Source organism: Chrysochloris asiatica, unplaced genomic scaffold (assembly GCF_000296735.1).
Source record: "Chrysochloris asiatica unplaced genomic scaffold, ChrAsi1.0 scaffold00058, whole genome shotgun sequence".
NCBI classification, from domain to species: domain Eukaryota; kingdom Metazoa; phylum Chordata; class Mammalia; order Afrosoricida; family Chrysochloridae; genus Chrysochloris; species Chrysochloris asiatica.
Window position 1 is genome coordinate 2,289,572 of NW_006408576.1, and position 24,662 is coordinate 2,314,233.

The 24,662-nt window shown below is 35.7% G+C and overlaps 1 protein-coding gene across 1 annotated transcript in view; it reads left to right on the forward strand.

Annotated features, from left to right (window-relative positions):
* The window catches only part of SNTG2 (syntrophin, gamma 2), a 624,924-nt gene that overhangs the window by 72,049 nt on the left and 528,213 nt on the right, over nucleotides 1-24,662 (forward strand). Inside the window, exon 3 of the mRNA XM_006863995.1 lies at nucleotides 5,610-5,747. Within this exon, the coding sequence (XP_006864057.1) occupies nucleotides 5,610-5,747 (138 nt within the window). The remainder of the gene's footprint in view (nucleotides 1-5,609; nucleotides 5,748-24,662) is intronic.

Sequence of the window (24,662 nt, forward strand, 5' to 3'; positions counted from 1 at the left end):
ATAAACCATCCTTTCCTACCTTTTTATCATATATGAAACTTATATTTTCCCATTCAGTTGTCTCTATGGGTTAAAGACAATTTCATCATCAAGACAGTTAATTGGTAGAAGTAACATATTAGGAGGAGCTCTGGTAGCATAGTGGTTAAGAATCAGGCTGTGTTCGAAACTACCAGCTGTTCTGCCGGAGAAAGATGAGGCTTTCTGCTCCGGAAGATTTATAGCCTCAGAAACACTGTCCAGTGTTGCGAGAAGTTGGAAGCGACTCCATGGCACATAATCACCACCACCATAGCAGTAGCAGCAACATAAGTTACTTGATATGCACTGGACTGCTTAATGGCAAGTTTGGCAATTTATACCCACAAGCCACTCTTGGAAACCCTATACAGGGTCACTGAGTCAGAATCAACTCAATAGCTCTAAACAATTTGGAAATTTATATTGTACATGAAATTTATATCCCATGCAATTGTTTATGTGCTTTTACATTGATATTATGTGAATCAATATTGTATCTTTTTTATATATCCTGAAAATAATTCTTGTGCTAAATAACAAGCATCAATGAGCTGCTTTCTCAGCAAACATTTGCCTTTGTTTTGCTATTCTTTTTGGTAAAATTACCTTTGTACGGCTTGCTGTGAGCATTAGCCCAGGTCCTGACTTCTTCTTGTTGACTGTTCTGAGCCCGTGTGTCCTCTTTTCTTGAGTTTTGCTTCTTTAGTAACAGTTAATGCCTTTGACAGGCCCCAGAGTCTTCACATGTGTCTCTAATATCAATAAAGACAGAAAGCTTTTTGGTCAATATCTTATACTTGTTATATTTGACGGATGCGGGGAAAAAATGAGACTTTATGCTCCTGCAAAGAAGTACAACCTTGGATGTCCTGCACAGCATTGCCATGAGTTGAAACTGACTCAATAACACTTAACAACAGCAGCATATATCTGATGAATAAATGATTGCTCAACAAAAGTTTGTTATATGAATGCATTTGTAAATGTGTAAATAGAAGAGATTTGAAATGGAATGCACAGAAAATCAGAAAATATAACATTGCCATACAAAAACAGGATTAAAAAAAACCTAACTAACTAGATTCCCAAGATACAAGCCTGCTTAACTGAAGTGCAAATGACTTACAATACTGTACAAGGAATAGCCCTTATAAGAAACTGTTTATTTATGAGAAGACATCAGCTCTTGCTTTGAGTCTCAGGATCCAGTTTTTAGATACCCTTGTGCTGATTGTCGGTATAAGCCTCTATGATCTAAGATTGTTATTCCTGTACTGATCATGGCATATTAATATATGGGTTGTGCATTTGTGTGAGTGCACACACAAATATGGAGATGGTTTCTTGAACTCTAGAAAGAGTCTTGGGAAGTGGATAAAGACACAGTAGGTGTCCCAGATGACATGAAAACAGTCTAGAACCTAGCAAGGCAGCAGTGGAGATTTATGCTTGGGTCCTGATAGTGATGGCAAATATAGAAGCACTAGGAGCCCCATTCTGCAGAAACCTTTGTAAAAATCAGTGATTGTCCTGATTTTGGTAGGACTTCAGTGTTTTAGCAAGTTGCAGGTGAACTAAAAGAACAAGAGCGTGTAGTGGCTGAAAGAAGAATAGAAGGTGTCCCAAACAATAGCAGCTATTAAGGTAAGATTGTCCTGAAAGCTGTGATGGCAGAAGGGATTTTGGAGTTCCTCTAACTCCTAAAGTGGGAATTCAATCTCAATATGACCTTTTAAAAGGAAGAGGATTTCAAAAAGAGGGGACTCATTGCAATTCCCACCTCATGTTATGTCAGAAACCAAGTATATACACTTAGTGACTTATGTCAGAAACAAAGCATACACTTAGAATAAAAATCCGGGTCTTCTAATTCTATCTTTGTCACTAAGAGTGACTTCAGGGATGCCATTTAGATATCATCTCTCAAGTTCTTTATCCTTTAGAACAAAAACGGACTGCTGTTTTCCGATCATAAAGGCAGTGGAATAAGTGAGACGTATTTGAAAGCACTGCCCCCTAAGTTCTTTTTATTTTCAATTGTACACTTACGGAGTGGATACCTATTATATGGTGGGCATTGTGTTATCAGCTCCCGGAACAAAAAAGAAAATGAAAGTATCTGCTTTCTAACTGCTAAGGGTCTATTGGGAGATACAGTTACTTAAACAGACACATGGCATGCTAAAATAAATGCAGTAAATGTTCAGATAAATATTTTTGCAAAGTGCTGTGAGAAATCAAAAGAAAAGTAAGGTATTCATTGCATGTATTTGCATGTTTCATCAATTTTTTTTTACAATGAGTTATTTTTTAATTATAAAAACATGCATGCTTCTGTGTGCCATTGTTTTGGTCTGACTCATACTGACACTTTTTAGGGTTTCTGAGGCTGTAAATCTTTGCAGGAGTAGAAAGCCCTTTCACCTGATTAGCAGTTGGTGAATTAAAACTCCTTACTTTGTAGTTAGCAGCCCAGTACATAACCCACTTTACCACTATGGCTCATAAACATATATATGTTGTTGTTGTAAAGTGTCATCGAGTCGGTTCTGACCCATACTGACCCTGTATAAGGTTTCCAAAGAGCAGCTGGTGAGCTTGAACTCCTGACCTTACAGTTCAAATGGCTTCGCAGTCTGGCGCATTAACCCACAGTGCCACACCAGGACTCCAAACATATATATAGTCTTGGTGAAAATATTTACTGATTTCTATGATATTAGGTCTCTTCTCCTGTTTTAACCTCTTTGGAGTGCTCAGTTCCCTGTGACTGCAAAGTGAAGGACAAGAATAAAGGGAACACATCGTAGAACAATTGATGCTTTTGCATTATGGTGTTGGAGGAGAATATTGAAAGTGCCATGGGCTACCCAAAGAACCAATAGATCCATTTTGGAAGAAGTGCTCCAGAGTGCTCCTTGGAGGCCAAGATGGCCAAACTTTGGACATCTCTCATACTTTGGACATATTGTCAGGAGGGATGAGTCACTGGATAAGGATATCATCTTTGGGAAGGTGGAGAGTCAGAGAAAAAGAGGAAGACCCGCAGTGAGATGGACTGGCCAAAGGGAAGCATCGATGGACTCAAGCATGGCAACAGTAGTGAGGTTGGCCCAGGATTGGGCAGTGTTTTATTCTACTGTGCATAAGGTCGGTATGGGTCGGTACTGACTGGATGGCATCTAACAACAACAACAACTGTCCAGGTGTATGTCTTTTCAAGTCACTTCAAATGGTTAGTCAGCCCTGGAATGTGGGTGTGGATTTCTCTTTAGTCCTATGAGATATGCCTGTGCAGCTACTGAGTCATTAGAAACAGAGAAGTGGTGCAAATGATTTAGCACTTGACTACTAGCTGAAAGATTGGTGATTCAAACACACCAGAGATATTCTCGCCACGCATCACTGGCAGTATGCATCTGAAAGGTTGTAACCATGAACATTTTGTTGACCAGTTCCATTCTGCATATGGTCTCTACTGGATGGCAGCAACAGCAACAGCCAGCCAACAGTAATACAAAATTTTAGATATACTCATGTAAGACAATTACTACCATTTAAACCTCCCTGAAAGGCCATGTTTTCGGCTCCTGTAAAGATTGACAACCTCAGAAACCCTACCCAGGGTCACTATGATCTGGAAGCTGGCACATAAGCACCACCACTGCTGTGTGTTAATGCACTGGACTGCAAAGTCAGTGGAACTGCAAGGTCGATGGTTCAAGCTCACCACCACTTCTTGGAAATTCTTTAAAGGCTTGCTATGGGTTGTAACCACATCAATGCCACATAACAACAATAACAACAACACCCACAACTCTCTGGTAGTTTCCAAAACGGAGTTCGAGAAACCTGGCTAGTATACAGGCATTCCACAGGCGTTAGGAAAAAAATTAGAATTCATATTTATATTTATTTTGAAGTGAAAACTTAAGGGGAAAAACTATGTACTGAATGGTGGTGTTGTTCAATGTTACCAATTTGGTTCTGATTTATGACAACCCCGTATAGTGTTTCCAAGGAATGGCTGGTATAGCAGCTGGTGGGTTTGAACAAGCAACCTTTCAGTAGGTAACTCAATGCCCATCCTACAGGACTAAGTCAGGACTCCTCTGTATAGTCATAGGTGATATATGAATTGCAGTTTTAAATTTACTGGTATTTATTTCAGATAGCCACTGTACATACTGTATATCAGTAGAATCATGCATGGATGTGGTTGGTAACTAATTAAATTTAATATGTTACTGTTGTTGATAAGTGCTGTTGAGTTGGTTCTGACTCATAGCGACCCAGAATACGGTCTACAAGCAGTAGATCGTGAGTTTGAACCACCATCCTTGTTTTTCAAACCAACCTTGCAGTCCAGTGCTTTATCTCACACCAGGATTCCAATGCAATATAATGGAGTATAATTTTTTTAAAAAACTGAGTGTTACGCAATTGACAGTCATAGGAAACCGTTCCCAGAGTTTCCTAGACTTTAATGTACAGTATGAATCAAGAGTCCTGGTGTGGCGCTGTGGGCTAATGCGTTAGACGCCAAAGTCATTTGAACTGTAAGGTCAGTGGTTCAAGCTCACCATTTGCACCTTGGAAACCCTATACAGGGTCGCTGTGGGTCAAAGTCAACTCAACAGCACTTAACAACAACAACAATGAATCACCTAATGATAGCAATAGGATACAGATATTGTTCAGTAGACCTACTTCAGTAGGATTTTGCAATTCCACTGGGTTCACAGAGTTGCCTTTTCTGCCTGTGAATAGGCCACTTGTTGAGTAGCAATAAACTCTTACGTAAACCCATCATTCTCAAGCTTTGCTATATAGTAGATTAATTTGGTGAGTTTTTAAATTCCTGATTCTCAGTCTGAATGTCATACCAAAGAAATCTAAATTAAATCTGTGGTTATGTTTCAGATAGTATTTTTTAAGAGTTCTGTATTTCATTCCCATGTGCAGCCAAGAGTATTAAATCTAGACACTCATCTCTATTATAAACAGAAAAAAACAAAACAAAACAACACAAAACACTGCAATCAAGTACATCTTGACTTATAGCCATGCTGTAGTATAAATTAGAAGTGTCCCCTAGGGTTCGCAAGGCTGTAATCTTTATGGGCAACCCTGCTGGCATAGTGGGCCTGCTAGCATCCAGGTCAAATGGTAATTCAAATTCACCATTTGTTCTCTGTTTTGTTTTTTTTATCTGCTAGCAAAATGATACATTTGTCTTTGTTAATAATATTAATTTTTATACTGAAATTAATTTTATAGTGAAATATGAAGGATATCTAGAATGCAGAAACAAAAATTTTAAATGTGAATGAAGTCTTTAGATTTTCTTTCCAAGTCCTATTTAATAGGGAATTGGACCAACTATTGAAGGTCGTATTAATGTGTGATAAATTGGTCAAAAATTTTAAGGGATAAATATAAATCTTCTGTTCACATTAGATGAATATACATATTATCTTAGAACGTTGTTGAAAAGGAAGCAACTTATAATTTGCCATCACCAATGATTCTTCTTTACTTAAACAATTTTTTTTTTTTTTTTTTGTATTTCCACTTTGTTTCTACAGACTAAAACTGGTATCGCCTTGTTGTATGATGAAGGGTCTGAAAATGCCTATGACATCCGATTGAAGCTAACAAAAGAGGTACTAACTATTCAAAAACAAGATGTCATCTGTACTAGTGGAAGCAATCACAGTGCAAATGTAAGTGCTTCTGGATCTCCATGCTTCCAGTGGTATGTGTCAAAATGTTTCGAATTTATGAGCCAAGAAGGTCTTAGTCACTTGAAAGTTATTTAAAATGGATTGTGCAAGAATGTTTACTAATGAAAGCTATGAGGCCACTATTAAAGTATTCCTTATACTGATTCTGATTATTCACAACTAAAATACTACGTTCAAAATAACATCATTTATTCTGTACCTGACTTTTTAAATGTATTTCTTAAAATATTTTCTTTGAGGAGCTTTAGTAAAAACATAGCCCCTAATACCTCATTATTAACTGTTATATGCTCTAATTAGAAAGTAAAAAATGCATAATATAGTAGCTACTGTGCTTACAAAAAGGAAAAGAATTCATCTGGAATGGCATACAATGAAAAATCTCATGAGTATTCCTAGTACCAGGTATTTCCTCTGTACCTTTGTATCTGTGGATGTAAATATGCATTTTCATGCTGGAAGCATAGTCCTTCTTGGCTTCAATTTACTGTTAACTCACAAATGAATTTTGCTTATGGGTAAGAAATTTATTTATTTATTGGATACAGTAGAATATTGAATAAATGTTAAGGGAAATATTTTTGACATCTGCCTCAGTTTTTTAACTCAAAGTAAACTACTGCAGGTGGAATATTCTATATTAGAATAAAATTCAATTTTCTGATTTTCTTTCTAGAAGACTTAAATAATTTCAACTTTATGTTTCAGGGATCCTTTATAGATCTTTCATTTAAATACATCCATTAGCTATAAAAATGATACTCAAGATACCATGTAGTTAAAGGAAGGTATCTTCAGTGTGTTTTTGAAAATATTTCAATTCATTGTTGGTGTTTTTGGAGGATACAGACTCTGGAGGATATATACCCCTTATGTCTGTTCCTCTGAGTCTTTATGAGTTTCAACTTGGAAATAAGTAAGCAGGTGATTTTTATTTCAACTAAAATCCTATGATCAGTATTTCCTACAGAGAAAATACTGCAATACACAGATGCTAGCAAAATTTGATGCATTAATTGAGAAATTTTTATTAGTATATTAAGAAAATACAATATGATTCCCAAATAATAGTAACTCTAGGATTTCATGTGTATTTCAAATGTATTTCTGTTTATGGATAGCATTGCTCATATTTTTCATTTAAAATTTCTGTTTCTTCTGTTGTTTAGAGCTCAAATCTGTCCTGTTCTACCACCATAGTATGTCAGAAAGTCTAACTAGTTCATACCATCTCCACTATAGGATCCTCTCTATAGTTCCTATAGTTCTAGGACTAGAAAAAACAAAAACAAATAAAAGGGTGAAGATGAGTGTGCTATATGTTCTACTGTTCTTCACCCATTCTAAGATCCAGGACCTGAATGCTATAGCATTCTTGTTCCCTTTCCATTCTGTAAATTCCAGCTGCACTTTAAAAGCTTTTGTAAAGTTCTTAACAATAAGTCATTCTTCTTTCAAAGCTATAGGTAAATTTTATGCCCAGGTTAATCCAATTAGCATGACCACTGTTAGCTTTACTTTTTCTTTTTCTTCTTTTACTTTTTCTAGCTACCAGACAATGATGGGAGTAGAGAAAAATGAGGAAACTGAGGGAGAAATTTTAACCATTTAAACATTTACCATTTTCAGTAACAGTTTTTTACACTGTAGAAAATCTCACTCAAGATATAGTAAAAGTACTGAATCTTTTATTCTTTAATTGAACCAGACTGCAAAGCAGTTGGAACTGCAAGGTTGGTGGTTCAAGCTCACCAGCTGCTCCTCAGAAACCCTATACAGGGTCACTATGGGTCAGAACCGACTTGATGGAACTTAGAAACAACAATAGGCCAGAAAAAAATATTCTTTTTTTTTGTATCCTTAAATATCAGACTATTCCCCCTAGATTAAGTTCTTGATGAAAATTATAAACTCTTTATTAAGACAATGAATGTATTTTCACATGTATGCAATTATGCTACAACTTCAGGGGATTTACAGATGCCTACAAAGGAGCTCTGGTAGCGTAGTAGTTACGAATCGAGCTGCGAACCTTAAAGCCAGCAGTTCGAAACTACCAGCCGCTTCGCAGGAGAAAGATGAGGCATTCTGTTCCCGTAAAGATTTACAGCCTCAGAAACCCTGTACAGGGTCGCTATGGGTCGGAACCGACTCGACGGCACTTAACAACAACAACAAATGAATTGGGCTGCTAACCTCAAGGTCAGCAGTTCAAAACTACCAGCCGTTCCAAGGGAGAAAGATGAGGCTTTCTGCTCCTGTAAAGATTTATAGCCTCAGAAACCCTGTACAGGGTCACTATGAGTCAGAACCGACTCCATGGCACTTAACAACAACAACAAGAAACATCATGGATGTGAGATTAAAATTCTTACCTTTCAGAGGGTGAGGGTATATTACAACACCAGGCTAATAAGGATTCTTATCCAGTCTCTGCTACTTTTAATATTTAATTATCTTTTGAAGTAATAAACAAATAATAAAATATATTGGTCTTTATGAAAGCTGTTCTTCAATAAATGTAATGAACACATAATTGAATAAACTTGCATGCATGGGTTGGCAATTAGGGGAATGAAGGGATGAAATTAAGAGGAAATCATTTTGTCACCGGAAATCATATCCAGCTACTATGATCACAATTTCTTATAAGTCCCAGGTACAGAATAATATTGTGACTAACCCCTATTATATGAAGTGGTACATTTATTGAAATCCTACCTTCTTCAGTTGGTTCAAAAAATAAAACTTTTCATGTCAGGAAAATTTATCGTGTGCTTAGAAAATGAAAAAGACATTTTTTAAAGGTCACAATTATTTTTAGAATTAAAGACAGAAGGTATCTCTGGGGTTCTCAAACATAACAATTTTCATTTTGTCCACCTTATTAAATATTTCTATGTAATCCTTCATCAAGAAACCTGGTTGATAATAATTGATTTCCATTTTAAATGCTTTTAAGAGCAGAAATGTAAGATATAGTCATTATATAATCTATCAGCAGAATTAATGTGTTGGGATCTTGGGTCTTATGAAAATAAAGAAATTCATCATCAGATTCGGTTCAATACATATGCACACAATATAGATATTAAAATCAATAGAAATGAGTTTATTATTTGGATAAGAACATTCTATTATTACTAAAATTAATAAGAAATATGTATTATTCTTCTTATATATGTCAGCAGTGTTATAAACATATTACATTAAATATGTAGTTAAAACTCCCCAATTCATTATGCAATAGGTTTCCTTTAATACAAATGATAAAACTTAGGTACGGTTTAAATAAGTAACTCACTAATTCCACTGTTTATGTTGCATGACATGTCAGTCACAAATACATAGACCTACATGTTACTTCTCCATCACTTGCCTGACAGTTTGTCATACTGTTGTAACTTGTGTATTGCTGTAATTCTGGAAGCTATGTGTATTGCAGAATAGGACGTTGGGGTTTCTCAGTACCCCAACTTAACAGGTTGACTGGATCGGGCAGCCAAATGACCATACAAGGTATGGTGGGGAGATGGTTCATTCCTTTCTTCAACAAAACAATGGTCAGCTCAGGGGAAAGGGTCTCAGGTAGTCTCTTGCCCTTCTGTCCTCTCTAATACTAGAGCTCTCTCAAGCTTTCTTTCCTTCATTTGTTTGTTTCTTCTCCCTCTGTTTGATTCCCTTCTCCCTTCTATATCTGTTTGCACTTTTCTTCCTTACCCTCATGTGGGGAAACTCCTTTGACACTACTACAGAACAAAGATGGCATCTTGCCAAATATACTCAAAGGTTATATAACAGTATGACATCATTCTAATATGGTGTTGTGCATAACAATAACTTAGCATTCTCTGGTTTCCTTCAGAAACAATGAGTTACTCCTGGCTAGAAGAAGAGAGTTCCTGATGAGCTATAGCCACTCCCTGGCCAGTGCCATGTTCTGACCCAACAATATGCCATTGGTATTTTAAATAACAGCAGGGGCATCCATGATAGACAGGTTTCAGCAGAGCTTCCATACTAATACAAACTAGAAAGAAGGAGAAGCATAAGGGTTACCCACAAAAACTCTTATATAGCAGCGCACATTTGTCTTATATAGCAGCGCAACATTTGTTCATGCTGGAAGATGAACCCATCAAGTTGGAAGGCATTCAAAATGCCACTGAAAAAGAGTTGCCTCATCAAAGTAGTGTTGATCTTAATGACCTGGATGGAATAAGCTTTTGGGGCCTTCATTGGTTGATGATGCACATCACAAAATGAGAAGAAATAGCTGCAAGCATCCATTAATAATCAGAATATGGAATGCACAAATGTATGAATCCAGGAAAATTGGAAGTTTTTGGAATTGTAATTGGATGCATTAAGATCGATATCCTAGGCATTATTGAGCTGAAATGGACTAGCATTGCCATTTTTAATTGGACAATCATATGGTAAACTATGTTGGGAATAATACATTGAAGCAGAATGGCATCACATTCATTGTCAAAAAGAACATTTCAAGATCTAGCTGTGATAGAATAATGTCATATGCATAAAAAGAAAACCAGTTAATATCACTATCATTTAGATTTACGCATCAATCACTAAATCCAAAGGTGTTAAAACTGAAGAATTCCACCAGCCTCTTTAGTCTGAAATTGAACAAATGTGCATTCAAGATACTGCTGATTGGAATGCAAAAATTGGAAACAAAGCAAAAGGATCAGTAGTTAATGATAGAAATGATGCTGGAGATCACATGATACAAATTTGCAAGACCAATGACTTACTCAAAGCAAATATGTTTGTTTTTTATGAATATGAACAATGACTCTACACGTGGACTTCATCAGATGGACTACACAGGGATGAAATGGATTACATCTGTGGTAAGAGATGAGGAAGGTCAATTGTTGTTGTTAGGTGCCATCGAGTCGGTACCAACTCAAAGCGACCTTATGCACAGCAGAACGAAACACTGCCCGATCCTGAGCCAACCTCACTACTGTTGCCACACTTTAGTCCATCGATGCTGCCACTTGACTAATCCATCTCATTGGGGGGCTTCCTCTTTTTCTCTGACCATCCACCTTACCAAACATGATGTCCTTCTCTAATGACTGGTCCTTCCTGACAATATGTCCGAAGTATGAGAGACAAAGTTTGGCCATCTTGGCCTCCAAGGAACACTCTGGCTGCACTTCTTCCAAAACGGATCTATTGGTTCCTTTGGCAGCCCATGGCACTTTCAATATTCTCCTCCAACACCATAACTCAAAAGCATCAATTCTTCTATGATCTTCCTTATTCACTGTCCAGCTTTCACATGCATATGAGGTTATTGAAAATACTATGGCTTGGGTCAGGTGCACCTTAATCCTCAAGCTGACATCTTTGCTCTTCAACACTTTAGAAAGGTCTTGTGCAGCAGATTTGCCTAATGCAATACGTCATTTGATTTCTATAATCTGCTAAAACAAGGCCAGGGGCCAAATGTGGACCAGACCATCAGTTACTTCTATTCAAGTTAAAGATGAAGAAAATAATTCAAGTCCACAAGAGCCAAAATATGATCTGAAGTATATCCCATCTAAATTATGAGACCATCTCAAGAACAGATTTGTTGTTACCTTAAGAATATCAAAACATCTTTAAAGACACAGGAATGAAAAAAGACCAAAATGATGTCAGAAAAAACTATGAAACTTGCTCTTGAGTGTAGAGAAGCTAAAGTCAAAGAAATGATAAGTAAAGGAGATGAACAAGAAATTTCAAAGGGAAGCTCGAGAAGACAAAGTAAATTATACAATGAAATGCCTAAAGATCAGGAGTTAAAAATCATAAGAGAAAAATAAGCTCAATGTTTTTCAAGCTGAAAGAACTTAAGAAAAGTATCAAGCGTCAGGTTGCAATATTGTGCACAAAATATAGAATGACACAGAAAGCATGAAAGAAGGTGAAAAGGTCACTGAATGATCAATGTTCATTCATTTGAAGAGGTAGCATATTAGCATATGTTCAAGAACTGCTGATGTTGAAGGAAGAAGCCCCAGTTCATTGAAAGCATTGGTGACGAACAAGCCTCCTGAATTCATGGGATACATATTAAAATGTTCCAGCAAACTGCTGTAACCATGGAGGCACTCACTTCTCTATGCCAAGAAATTCGGAAGATGGCTATCTGGCTAACTGATTGGAAGAAATCCATATTTGTACCTATGTGAAAGAAAAGTGACCCAACAGAATGCAGATTTCATTGAACAATATCATTAATATTACATGCAAGTAAAATTTTGCTGTAGACAATTCAAAATGGACTGCAGCAGTAAGTACATTGACAGAGAACTGCCAGAAATTCAAGTTGGATTCAGCAGAAGACATGGAATGAGGGATACCATTGGTGTTATAAGATGTATCATGGCTGAAAGTTGAGAATGCCAAAAAGATGTCTACTTGTAATTTATTGACTAGGCAAAGGCATTCAACTTTATGAATCATAATAAACTATGGGTAACATTTCAAAGAATGAGAATTCCAGAACACATAAGTATGTCAGATTCAGTATCAGGGTTTAGAAATCTAAAATCAGTATTTTATTTCTTTTCCTTATCCCTTCAGATCAGCATGACATTTTTAATCTCAGTATTCTATACTTATCTCCTTATCAATCCCCTTGCTGCCCACTGAATAACTACTCATAATGACCAAGCAGGGCGGAATATAGATACCCCTACCAGTTGCTCCTCAGGAAATTCTATACAGGTTCGCTATGAGTCAGAAATGACACAAAGGCACTTAACAGTAACAACTTACAGACATAGACTGCTAATTCTTTTCCTATGGAGTGGCTGGTAGGTTTGATCTGTGGACCTTTTGATTAGCACCTGAGGGCTTTAATCACTGAGCCACCAGGTGTCCTTGTTATCTCTTGAAAAATAGGTAAAAGCGAGGAGCCATCTTTTCCTCATATTTCTGTATTATTTTTGTGGGTTATTCATTTACTTGTATAATTGTCCATGTATATTTGACATAATTACATTTTTCTATTTTAGGTTTATGTTAGTGGTGTATACGATTGTAGTAGGGAAATTACATATGAAGAAAATGTTTCAGTAGATGTCTACATTATACTTAGTAATCTAAATCATGGCAAGTATACAGCTAGAATACATTTTATAGAATTCCATATTCTTATTTTACTATTTAGGAACTGAAGACTTAGGAAGAGAAAATTATTGATCTGGCATTACAAAGTTAATTACAGAGCTAAGATAAATAGTTCGTTGTACAGCTCTGCCAATTTATAATTTAAGGAATACTGCATAATAAATTAATGAATATGACAGTAAGTCAATAAATATTGCTAGTATGTTTCCTTTTCACACTTGCACAGCTTATCCAAAGAAAACATGTTTAATTGTTTCTCTGTGCTCAGTAATACACTTGTCTTAGTCTCATTAGAATATTTTCCAAAAAAAGGAAATCTACTCAAAAGTGAATTCCGAGGGAATCAGTTTAAATCAAGGCACAATGTGGTGGCAACTGATTTTTTTTTTTTAATTCCATAGGGATAATCTTGATATATTTTCTTAAAGGATGATCATGGGAACTTCTCATGAAGTTTTACGAAAATTGAAAGCTGCATTGGTGAGAAAAAGGTCAGGAAAATTGTGTTGAGGAGATTTTTTTCTTTCTTTCTAATATCGTAAGTCTAAGCACTCAATTTCAATATTATCATTGTTGGTTGTTAAGTGCCATTGAGTCGGTTCTGATTCATAGTGACCCTGTATAGGGTTTCTGAGGAATGATTGGTGGGTTTGAACCTGCCGACCTTGCAGTTAGCAGTCCAGTTCCAGTGCCTAACATACAGTGCCACACCAGGACTCCAAATATAATTGTTGTTGTTGTTTAGTGCCATTGGGTCAGTTCCCACTCACAGTGACCCTGTATAGCTGAATTTGAACATCCAAACTTGTGTTTTAAAGTCCCATGCTGATCTTATAGCACCAAACCAGGAGTACCCAAATATAAATTGGACTGAAATATTTTTACTCTAAATTCAAGGCATATCATATGCTGTCCTGAACTTAAACTTTCAGTATTTTAGCTTTCTCTTTTCCTACAAATTCTACTGACGTCATTGTCTATAACATATTAGGAACCTTTATTGGTGCTGCAAATATTTGTTTGTTTGTTTTTTTCCGCTTTATTACTGTTAGATCATATGCAACTATCATCAAAGACCATGCTACCTTTCATTTTTGCTCCCCAAATGTACCTTTACAATTGGCAAATGAGTTAAAAGTGATTTGTGAGTAACTTAACAAATGAATGAATGAAGGGCTAAATAGGAGCATTTTGGAACATGTAAAGTAAGAGCACTAAATGACAGCAAACAGTGCACTAATTCAAACAGTTGCATGGTTTTGTACATTCAGGAGGCATTTCAAATTGGTTTAGATATGTCATAGTAGCTCATTGATCTTTCAAAAATTATTTAAGAAACGATTGATTTATAACTTACATTATATGTAATGTGAGGGATATCAAAGAAATGTTATTTGATCTGAATTAAGAAAGTTAAGCTTTCCAACACAGGTGATTTTGTTACCAGAACTCATAAAAAAAACAGTGGTAGTTTCTAATGGATGAAATATACATTCTATAATCACTTGTTTGTAATAAATACTTCTGCTCCTATCTCTTTGTCTGCCACTTTGCATTTATGACAGTAGTGAAAATCTAGAAACTGCCTAGTTTGCATATTAACAGTGTTCATCCCGCAGTAAGAAATGTCAAGTTGTAACGTGGGAGTAAATTTGGTTGTCATGGTAAAGGTCAAGTCACCAGGGTCATGATACTCAGTTGTTTGGCAGTTATCTAATGATGTAATTGGAAGGCAGTGTAATGATGGGATTTGGCAGTTGTGTAATGATGCAGATTTTGTGCATTTTGTGATATAATGTGGTCTTCTTCCATTTCATAGGAAACTGATTTTTACATAATAAACTGGTCTTTGGAACCTAACAGTGTTGATAAAAGTGAAGAGTATGTGTAAATGCATGTTTAGTGCTATTATTCACTAAAATTTATTCACAGTTTCCCCATTTATTCCTGATTGTTTTGCTCCATAAAGCAGTAATACCTGTACGATCCTTATATGTTTTAGTATTTTGTCTTTTATTTTTTTTTAATTCCTAACTTGAATATTTATTATAATATGTCCTCAAATTTAGAGTAATGATAAGTGTCTCATAAGAGATAATTTATCATTTATCCAACCTATAAACAAATTACAAAATGCCTTTTTTAATTAATAAGAAGTTGTTGAAAGGTGCCATCTAGTTGGTACTGACTAAACACGACCATATGCAAAACGGAATGAAACATTGCCCAGTCAGTCCTGTGATGATCTCAAAATCATTTCTAGGCTTGAGCCCATTGTTGCTGCCACTATGCCAATACATCTAATTGGGGATCTTCCTCTTTTTCACTTACTTTCCTCTTTGCCAAGTATGATGTCCTCCTCCAGGGACTGGTCTCTCCTGATAATATATCCCAAGAATGAGTGGTGAAGTCTGTCCATCCTAGCTTCTAAAGACCATTCCAGCTGTACTGCTTTCAACACAGATTTGTTTGTTTTTCGGGCAGTCCATGGTACATTCTACTCCAGCACTATAACTCAATTGCATCAATTCTGCTACTGTCTTCCTTATTCAATGTCCAACTTACACATTCATATGTTGTTGTTGTTGTTGTTATGTGCCGTGGAGTCGGTTTCGACTCATAGCAACCCTGTGCAGGGTTTCCGAGGCTGTAAATCTTAACGGGAACAGAAAGCCTCATCTTTCTCCTGCGGAGCAGCTGGTAGTTTCAAACTGCTGACCTTGCGGTTCGCAGCCCGATTCGTAACCACTACGCTACCAGAGGTCCTTCATATGAGGCTATTGAAAATACTATGGCTTATGTCAGGCATGCCTTAGTCCTCAAACTGAGATCTTTGCTCTTGAACACTTTAAAGAGGTCTTATGCAGCAGATTTGCCTAATACAATAAATACATTGATTTCTTGACCTGTGATTCCATGAGTGTTCATGGTTGATCCCAGCAACATGAAATCTTTGATAATTTCAATCTGCATTTATCTTGATGTTATTTATTAGTATAATGGTGAGAATTTATGTTTTATGCAACCCATACTAAAGACTGTAGTCTTTGATATTAATCAGTAAGTATTTTAAGTCTTCCTCGTTTTCGGAAATCAAGGTTGTATCATCTGCATATAACTGGTTGAGTCTTCCTCCAATCCTGATGCCTCTTTTCTTTATGTAATCCAGCTTCTAGGATTATTTGCTCAGTGTGTAAATTGAATAGGTATGGTGAAAAATAGGTATGGTGAAAAAAGCTGGTGAACAGCTTTCTTAATTTAAAACTATCCAGTGTCCCCTTGTTTTGTTTGAACCACTGCTTATAAGTTCCTTGTGAGTACAATGATGTATTCTTTATAACTCATTCTATACAATGCTGTTCATAGATTGTTATGATCCACATGATCAGAAGCCTTTTTAATAGTAAATAAAACAAGGTAAACATCTTTTTAATATTTGCTTTAAGTAAAGATCCATGTGACATCAGCAATGATATCCCTTGTTACATGTCCTCATCTGAATTGGTTTAAGCTTATAATAGTTTCCTGTCAACTGCTTTTGAATTATCTTTAGCAAAAGTTTACTTACTTGTGATATTAATGATATGGTCCAATGATTTCTGCATTCTATTGGATCACCTCTCTTTGGAATGGGCACAAATTAGTTTGCCAGGTAGCTGTCTTCCAAATTTCTTGGCACACATGAGTTAGTGTCTCCAGTGCTGCATCAATTTGTTGATACATTTCAATTTGTATTCCATCAATTCCCAGAGCCTTGTTCTTTGCTAATGGCTTCGGTGAACCTTGGACTTTTTCCTTCAGTACTATTAGCTCTGGCACATGTGCTACCTCTTGAAATGGTTGCACATCAACCATTTCTTTTTGGTACAGCAACTAGGTGCATTCTTTCCATCTTATTTTGATGCTGTCTCCATTCAATATTTTGCCCATAGAATACTAAATATTGCAGTTTATTCTTGAATTTTTACATCAGCAAATGAGTGTCCCAAAAGCTTTGCTCCATTCATGTGATTATGGTCAACTCTACTTTGAGGGGGCAGCTCTTTCCCAGTCATATTTTGAGTGTGTTTCAACCTGAAGTGCTCATCTACAGGCGCAATATCGGATACCGTTCTGCTGCTTTTCGTAATATTTTCATCATCTGGCACTATATTCAATAATGTTCCATTGCTATACATATGGTTATCAGTGACTAAATATTCAGAATTAGCCTGTCTCCCTTTCATCCTATTCTGTTTTAGTCTGGAAGTTCAGCTGAAACCTGTTCAGCCTGGGTATGTATACCTGTGACATATCTTCCAGCATCCCAGCAACATGAAAGTTACTACATTACAACAAATGATAGATGAGTGGTAGAGAGCTTTATGTGTTTTTGTGTGTTCATTTTATTAATTTGTTTAAATCCCTTATTTTTCATTTCTTTAAACCAGTTTCTACACATATATTCATACAGTAGGAGTCCTGGTGTGGTGCAGTTGGTTAATGCACTGGTCTGCAAGATCACTTTGAGCTGCAAGGTTATGGTTCAAGCTCACCAGCCGCTCCTTGGAAACCCTATGCAGGGTGGTTGTGTTGGACCCGACTCAAAGGCACTTAACAACAATAACAATAACAATTCACATAGTAAATTGGTGTGGTTTGCTCGCACTTATCCTAATGTTGTTGCTGTTGAGTCAGTTGCGACCCAAAGCAACCCTTTATAGGGTTTTGGAGGAATAACTTGTGAACTTGAACCACTGACCTTGCAGTTCAAACCAACTTTGTATTCCAGCACATTAACCCACAGAACTGCACCAGAAGTCCATTATCCTAATAGATCCCAGTAATTTGAATTGTTGGTTTAAAAGATTTCTGTAATCTTCTCAGTCTCAACTGTGTCCTGCTAATGAAAGATGATCTTAAAGGCTGTTAAGAGTCTCTAAATATCTTTGCCCCTTCATATAGCAAGCTCATTGATATAGAGCAAATGCTCTTATTTGTAATATTGTAATACCATATGAAGAATGATGGTTATGTCTAGAAATTAACCATATAATTCTGAGTCTTGATTTTTTCAGTATTAGTTTACCAGTTGAAGAATTATGTAAGATAAGTTCAGTTGTTGTTGTTATGTGCCATGGAGTCGGCTCTGACCCATAGCGACTCTGCACAGGGTTTCCAAGGCTGTAAATCTTTATGGGAGCAGTTCAGTAGGCCCTTATTAATTTTTAAGGAGTTCTGATAGTGTTTTAGGATAAACAATGGACTGCTAATCACAAAGTCAGCCATTCAAACCCAGCATCCACTCTGAGGAAGAAAGAGGGGACTGTCCTGATAAATGTTTATAGCCTCGAAAACCTTATACAACGTCGTTATGAGTGAAAGTGAGTAAAATGATCAAAGTGAGTTTGGTTTGAGTGTATGTTAAGTTTTATATGTGTATTATTCACTCACAATACCATTTTTTATCCCCCCCCCAAGGGAAATAAGTCTGTGTATTGAGCATCTATCTACTTGTTGATTGATTTGTTGTTAAGCTATCTAGTCACTTAAGACTCATTAAAAACCTGTGTAGGATTTCCAACAAGCGGCTGGCAAGATTGAACCATTGACATAGTGGTTCAAACCGAACTTGCAGTCAGTGCTTTATCCTATAGTGCAACATCAGCTTGCTTTAAATTGTTTATAAAATCACTCAATACCCTTCTACGTGTGTTAAAGTTAAGGATCCATTCTCCTTTAAAATATTCTGTCTCTTGAAGTCCTAGTGTGGCGCTGTAGGATAAGTACTGTACTGTTAACCACAAGGCCAGTGGTTCAAACCCACCAGTTCTTCCTCTGAAACCCAGAAGTGACTCGATGGCAGTTAACAACAACAAAGTAACAATGTCCATTGCTTTTTTACTTAGATAGTTTATTTCCAAAAGAATTGCTTCCTTAGCATTTTCAGCAAAGGGCTGTATAACAGTATTTTTTAAGTATGGGAAAAGTAATCATTGTATATAAACAAACTATAATATAGAAAGAAGTCACCTCAAAATTAAAGTAAAATCTAAAGTCTTTGATTTGCAAAACATCACAGATATTGACTGCAGAAAAACTTTATGGTTTAACCTGTGTTTTGAAATTTTATATCAGCTATAGAAATTTGGCAATCTCTGAAAAGGATATGTACTGAAATGTAATCGTCAGCAAAATAACTAAAATTCACCTCTAAACTAGTCTGAATAATGGCTGACTTTTGCAGATTGTGCTATGCTATAACTTACAATGTTATGAAGCTAGCTCATTAAAATGTTTTTTAATAGTATCCATATTACATCTCACTTTAATGAGCAAAGTTGTAACTTAACAGCATGAAAACATTAAAATAGCAAATAATTTGTTAACATTTGTTAACAAAAGTTTATATTTATTTTCAATGTAAAATAATATTTTGTGTATTTCTGTGTGTTTGTGAGCATTCTTTAGCAATCAGGGAGTAAAAATACCCCCCCCCCAATTTAAATATTTAAAAATACCAAAAAAAAAAAAATGTGTCAGGGAGTAAAAATACAAAAAAAAATTATATTTAAAGTATATTAAAAAGATAATTTAAAATATCTAAAAATCATAGAAACAAAGGTATTTTGCATAATATCCTAAGAAGCTTTATGATTCTTTCCTTTAATTTTATAATTTTTAAATGAAAAGTTAGAATATAATAAACAAAATAACATGAAATACCACTTATCTAAATTGCCATATTTGCTTAAGAAGGCTACATTTAAAAAAATTAAATACTAGAAATGTAACTGAAGCCTCGTTCTCTTATCCCTTCCACCATGATTATTATTATACTGATATTGATATACATTGCTCCATTTGAAATTTTAAATAATCGACATATTTTTGCATGAACAATATATATGCATAAATATATCCATAATACATGTATTTTTATGTGATTTTGGAATTTATATGAGTGAAATGGTATTATATCTTAATTTGTTTTTTTTCATATACATATAAACAGTGTCTTCCCCATGTAGATAATAATTTATTTGATATACAAAAAAACAAGAAATTGATGCATTTGCTGCACATATTTGTTTTGATTTAAGCCCACCAAGTACAATTTGATTTTTCAACATTCCTCATGTATTTGTTTCAGGGAATCTTAATTTGCGATGAAGCATAAGCTTTCTCAAAATAAATTTACCCATATGTATAGTGAATTCCTTTTTATTAATATTTCAGAAATAAAGTAGAATGGTGACAATAACTGTTCATTTGCTCATCAGGTTAACATGAGTAAGTGAAGTTAAAATACTTTATGGATATTTTTTGTTTGTTTTCATTTTGTTTGAGTGTTAAGTAACTTTTACAACCTAAGCATAGTGGTGTTCAGTGGTCAAATTTTCGTCTTTTAAGCTGGGGTTCTGGGTTCTTTTGATTGCCAATGCATGCCATACACGGGCAATATAATGTTGTCAATAGAGACTCGTCATACTGGTATGTGGTGTTCAACAGAGTTTAAAGATCAAAATATATTAGAAATAAATATTGAGCAATGTATTTCTAAAAATGAAGCAATGGAAACCCACTGGGTTACTGTTGTTCTGTCTGCAACCAAAAATAGAGATGGAGGAGGACAGGGCAATGTTTACAGATTCACCATGAATCTGCACTGACTTGATGGCAGCTGGGTTAATGCACCAGACTGCAAAGTTGTTTGAACTTCAAGGTTGAGGGTTAAAGCTCACCAGCTGCTCCTCGGAAACCCTATACAGGGTCACTATGGGTTGGAACCGACTCGACGGCCCTTGACAACAACATCAAAGCACAATTCATTGAATTTGAAATCCCTCTAATATGGATTTTGGAATCTTGGTGTGGAACTGTGGATTAATGCACTGGACAGCAAAGTCAGTTTGAACTGCAAGGTTAGCAGTTCAAGCGCATCAGCTGCTCTGATGCAGGGTCACTGTGGGTTGGAACTGACTCAACACACTTAACAACAATGATAAAGATTTGACTCAGCAGTGGAATTGGAATCTTGGTATCTAAGCAATTTACTTGCATCTGATGGTAAATTCAGATTCTTTATCTCACTAAGATATTTTCACTCATCAGAATTATTTAAAAAGAGTAAAGATGTAAAAAACAACCTTCGTTCTAAAATATACCTTACAGATATAATAATTCAATATTCCACCATGCAGAAGCAAAAATGGTTTATGATTTGCCCTGCCCCTTTCTCCTACACTTATTCCAAACATTAGAATCCATTAACTTTTTTAAATGAAATATTGGAAGTATTTTTGAGCATATATTTTTCCACAAAATAAAATATTTCCATAAAATAAAATATTCAAAAAAAATTTCTGTAGATATCTAATTTTAAAAATTTCTCTTTCAAGCTTTTCAGTTATATTATGAAAAAAAAAAAATCTGTTTTCCTGTTGTTTGCCATTCATACCTGTCAATTTTTTTCTTAACAAGCAAGTTTTGGCTCAGGCAGCCAGTAAGCAAAGCATCCTGAGAAAAGAGATTGGTGTTGGTTGGAGAGAACCAGGAAGAAAGAGGAATTGGAATTTCAAAAATCCAAATTGTCTGTGTGACAAGACATCTTTTGAACTGATTAAGTTTTGGATGTTGGGAGAGAGGCAGCAGGCCTAGTGGCAAAATGGCACAGTGACAGTTTATCTTTATAACAGACTGAAATTTTTGTTTCTGGAAATTGCAATATGCAAATCTGGAAATGAGTTTGCAGGTGTCACAAATTTAAATTTAGGATTAAGTCCACATTTAAATTGCCTAAAATTACAATGTGTGCCAAGCCTTAAAGTCTAAGAAATATAATCCTTAAATCTCTTTCAGTCATTTTTTTGTCTTATGAAAAATATGTAATGGGTAAGAATGATCTGTTTCTCAGAAAACAGCTATATCTCAAAATATTTATAGTGAAAATAATGTGACAATCTCTAAGCCCATTTTAAATTGTATGGAGGAAAATAACTTGGTAAACATTGGCAAAAACTCTAAAATAAGGTGCTTCAAAAATGCAGGTTAATGTGCCGGACTGCAAGTTTGGCTTGAACCGAAAGGTCAGTTCTAAAAGCTCACCAGCCGCTCCTTGGAAACCCTATACAGGGTCACTATGAGTTGGAACCGACTCAACAGCACTTGACAACAATACAAAAATATGTAGTGACATTTTAATAGTGTAACTGGTACAGCACTGTAGGATCAGCACTGGACTCTCCGAAACACAAGGTTGGTAGTTCAAACCCACCAGCTGCTCCTCAGAAACCCTATACAGGGTCGCTGGAAGTAGGAATTGACTTGATGGCTCTTGTTGTTGTTGTTAAGTACCGTGGAGTCGGTTCCGACTCATAGCGACCCTACACGGTTTCCAAGGCTGCAAATCTTTACGGGAGCAGAAAGCCTCATCTTTCTCCTGTGGAGCAGCTGGTAGTTTCAAACTGCTGACCCTGAGGTTAGCAGCCCGATTCCTAACCACTACACAACCTACCAGAGCACTTAGCAACAACAAATATGCTAATAAAATTCAGAATGAAAATATATCAATAGTGCTTCTTACCAATCATAATTAATCAAATATGATAATTTCAAGAGCAAAAGGAATCATTACTAATTCTAATTATAGAAATAAAGTTGTCCAAATGGTGGTGGTAAACAAGAAGCAATTAATTTAGCATTCCTAGCATAGTGATTATGAGTCGTACTGCCAACTTCAATGTCAGCAGTTCGAAACTACCAGTCATTCCCCATGAGATAGATGAGGCTTTCTACTCCAGTAAAGACTTATAGCTTTGGAAATCCTATGCAGGGTTGATATGAGTGAGAACCAACGCTAGGGCACACTACCACCATATAGTATACATGTTATACATTTTGTGTCTTTTTAAAATGCATTTTCTCTGACATATATTTGCTTGCTCTCACTGAGGTTCAAATGTTTATTTGATGGCTAAAAATTTATAATTCAATTGAGTGTAGAAGATATTCCTGGTTAATATTTTTTAAAACATTGCTACCAAGTTATCCCTTCTAAGAGGACGCGATTTGTATCATAATAGAATTGTAATTCATAGGGTTTTTAATGGCTGATTATTTGAAAGTAGATTAGCAGGCCCTTAAATGCCTCTGGTTGGACTCAAATGACCAACCTTTTGGTTAGTAGCTGAGAGTTAACCATTTGTGCCACCCTAAAGATTTAATCAACTGTTGTTCATAAATTTCTCTTAGAAGCTTTTGTCGTATTATTGAGTCTCACAAAGAAACAGTTGCCAGATGGAGTCTCTTTATTCCATCCCCATGTTTTAACATAGTGGAATCTCAATGATGAAGACATCTACAACTGAGTAAATGATTGGCATTACCACACACACCTTTTTGTTGGTGGTGGTCAGTTCAGACTCATGCATACGTAAAAGCTAACATTCTGTAATTATAAGAAAGAAGATAAGTATACTTATGATAATTTCGTCTCCAATTTCAGTGAAAATACACTTGGGAACTAGGTGCCATTACAATGAGATTTAGAATAGAATCTTGCTTCTCTTTTCCTTTTGTTAAAATGTTATTGAGGAATATTCCTGGCATTTCAGATAAATGATTAGAAAATCTCTCTAATATGAAATCATAGTACATGTGTCTTAGGAGTAGCTTTAACATTTACATTCAGGAGTCTTTTCTGTTTGAATACACTTTAGGACAGGGAAAAAGTTTGAAGTGATTGCTGAGAAGGTAAATATCCTAATATAAAGGTTGTTTCCTTATATATTATTTTATAAATTGTTCATCGCTTAATATTATATGCTGAAAAAAAAGCTCAATATAGTGAGTGAAGTTTTAAATAAAAGATTTATTTAATGTCTTACCATATATACACCTAATAATAGTTGTATTAACTTTAATTTTTTTGTGTCTTTCCCTTGAATTTATAATGCATTCACTTGTGAGAATAAAATTACAAATGGATTTTAGAGATAAAATACAAATAAAATTACAAATATATTATAAATGCTATGGCAGATTTTCTCATCAGCCCATGTTTATTGATGGCAATGGACACACACTGAATATGGAACATGAACTCAGCAATGTCTCTCTTGCTTATATAAAGATTATCCTGATGGTTCTTCCTCCTATATCCTTACTTTTCATAGTCTCTTTTTAAGCAACTCAGTCTGTAAACTCCTAAATTGTCACTTAAAGATTATAGCAATGTGTGTCATTTTAATTATTCTCATAGTACACTTTTGAAGTAAAAACATCCTTTTCTACATCTATTCATCTAGTCCCCACCTACTTACTTCATGTTTTCTTGTATTGTAGACATTTTGGCACATATTTAGTTAAAATAGATTAGAAATGACTTTAATCACTTTTGACCACAATATTTGTTGTTACGTGTCATCAAGTGGCACAGGATTTCAAGAGGAGTGGCTGGTGGTTTTGAACTGCTGACCTTGTGGTTTGCAGTCCAATGCTGACCCTATAGTAGCACACCCAAAGTCTCAATCTCTCTCTCTCTCTCTCACACTCTCTCTCTCTCTCATATATGTGTGTGTGTGTATTTGTTGTTGTTATGTGCTGTGGAGTCAGTTCTGACTCATAGCAACCCTAGGCTGTAAATCTTTATGGGAGCAGAAAGCCTCATCTTTCTCCCACGGAACAGCTGGTAGTTTGAACTGCTCACCCTGAGATTAGCAGCCCAATTTGTAACCACTACGCTACCAGAGCGCTCCT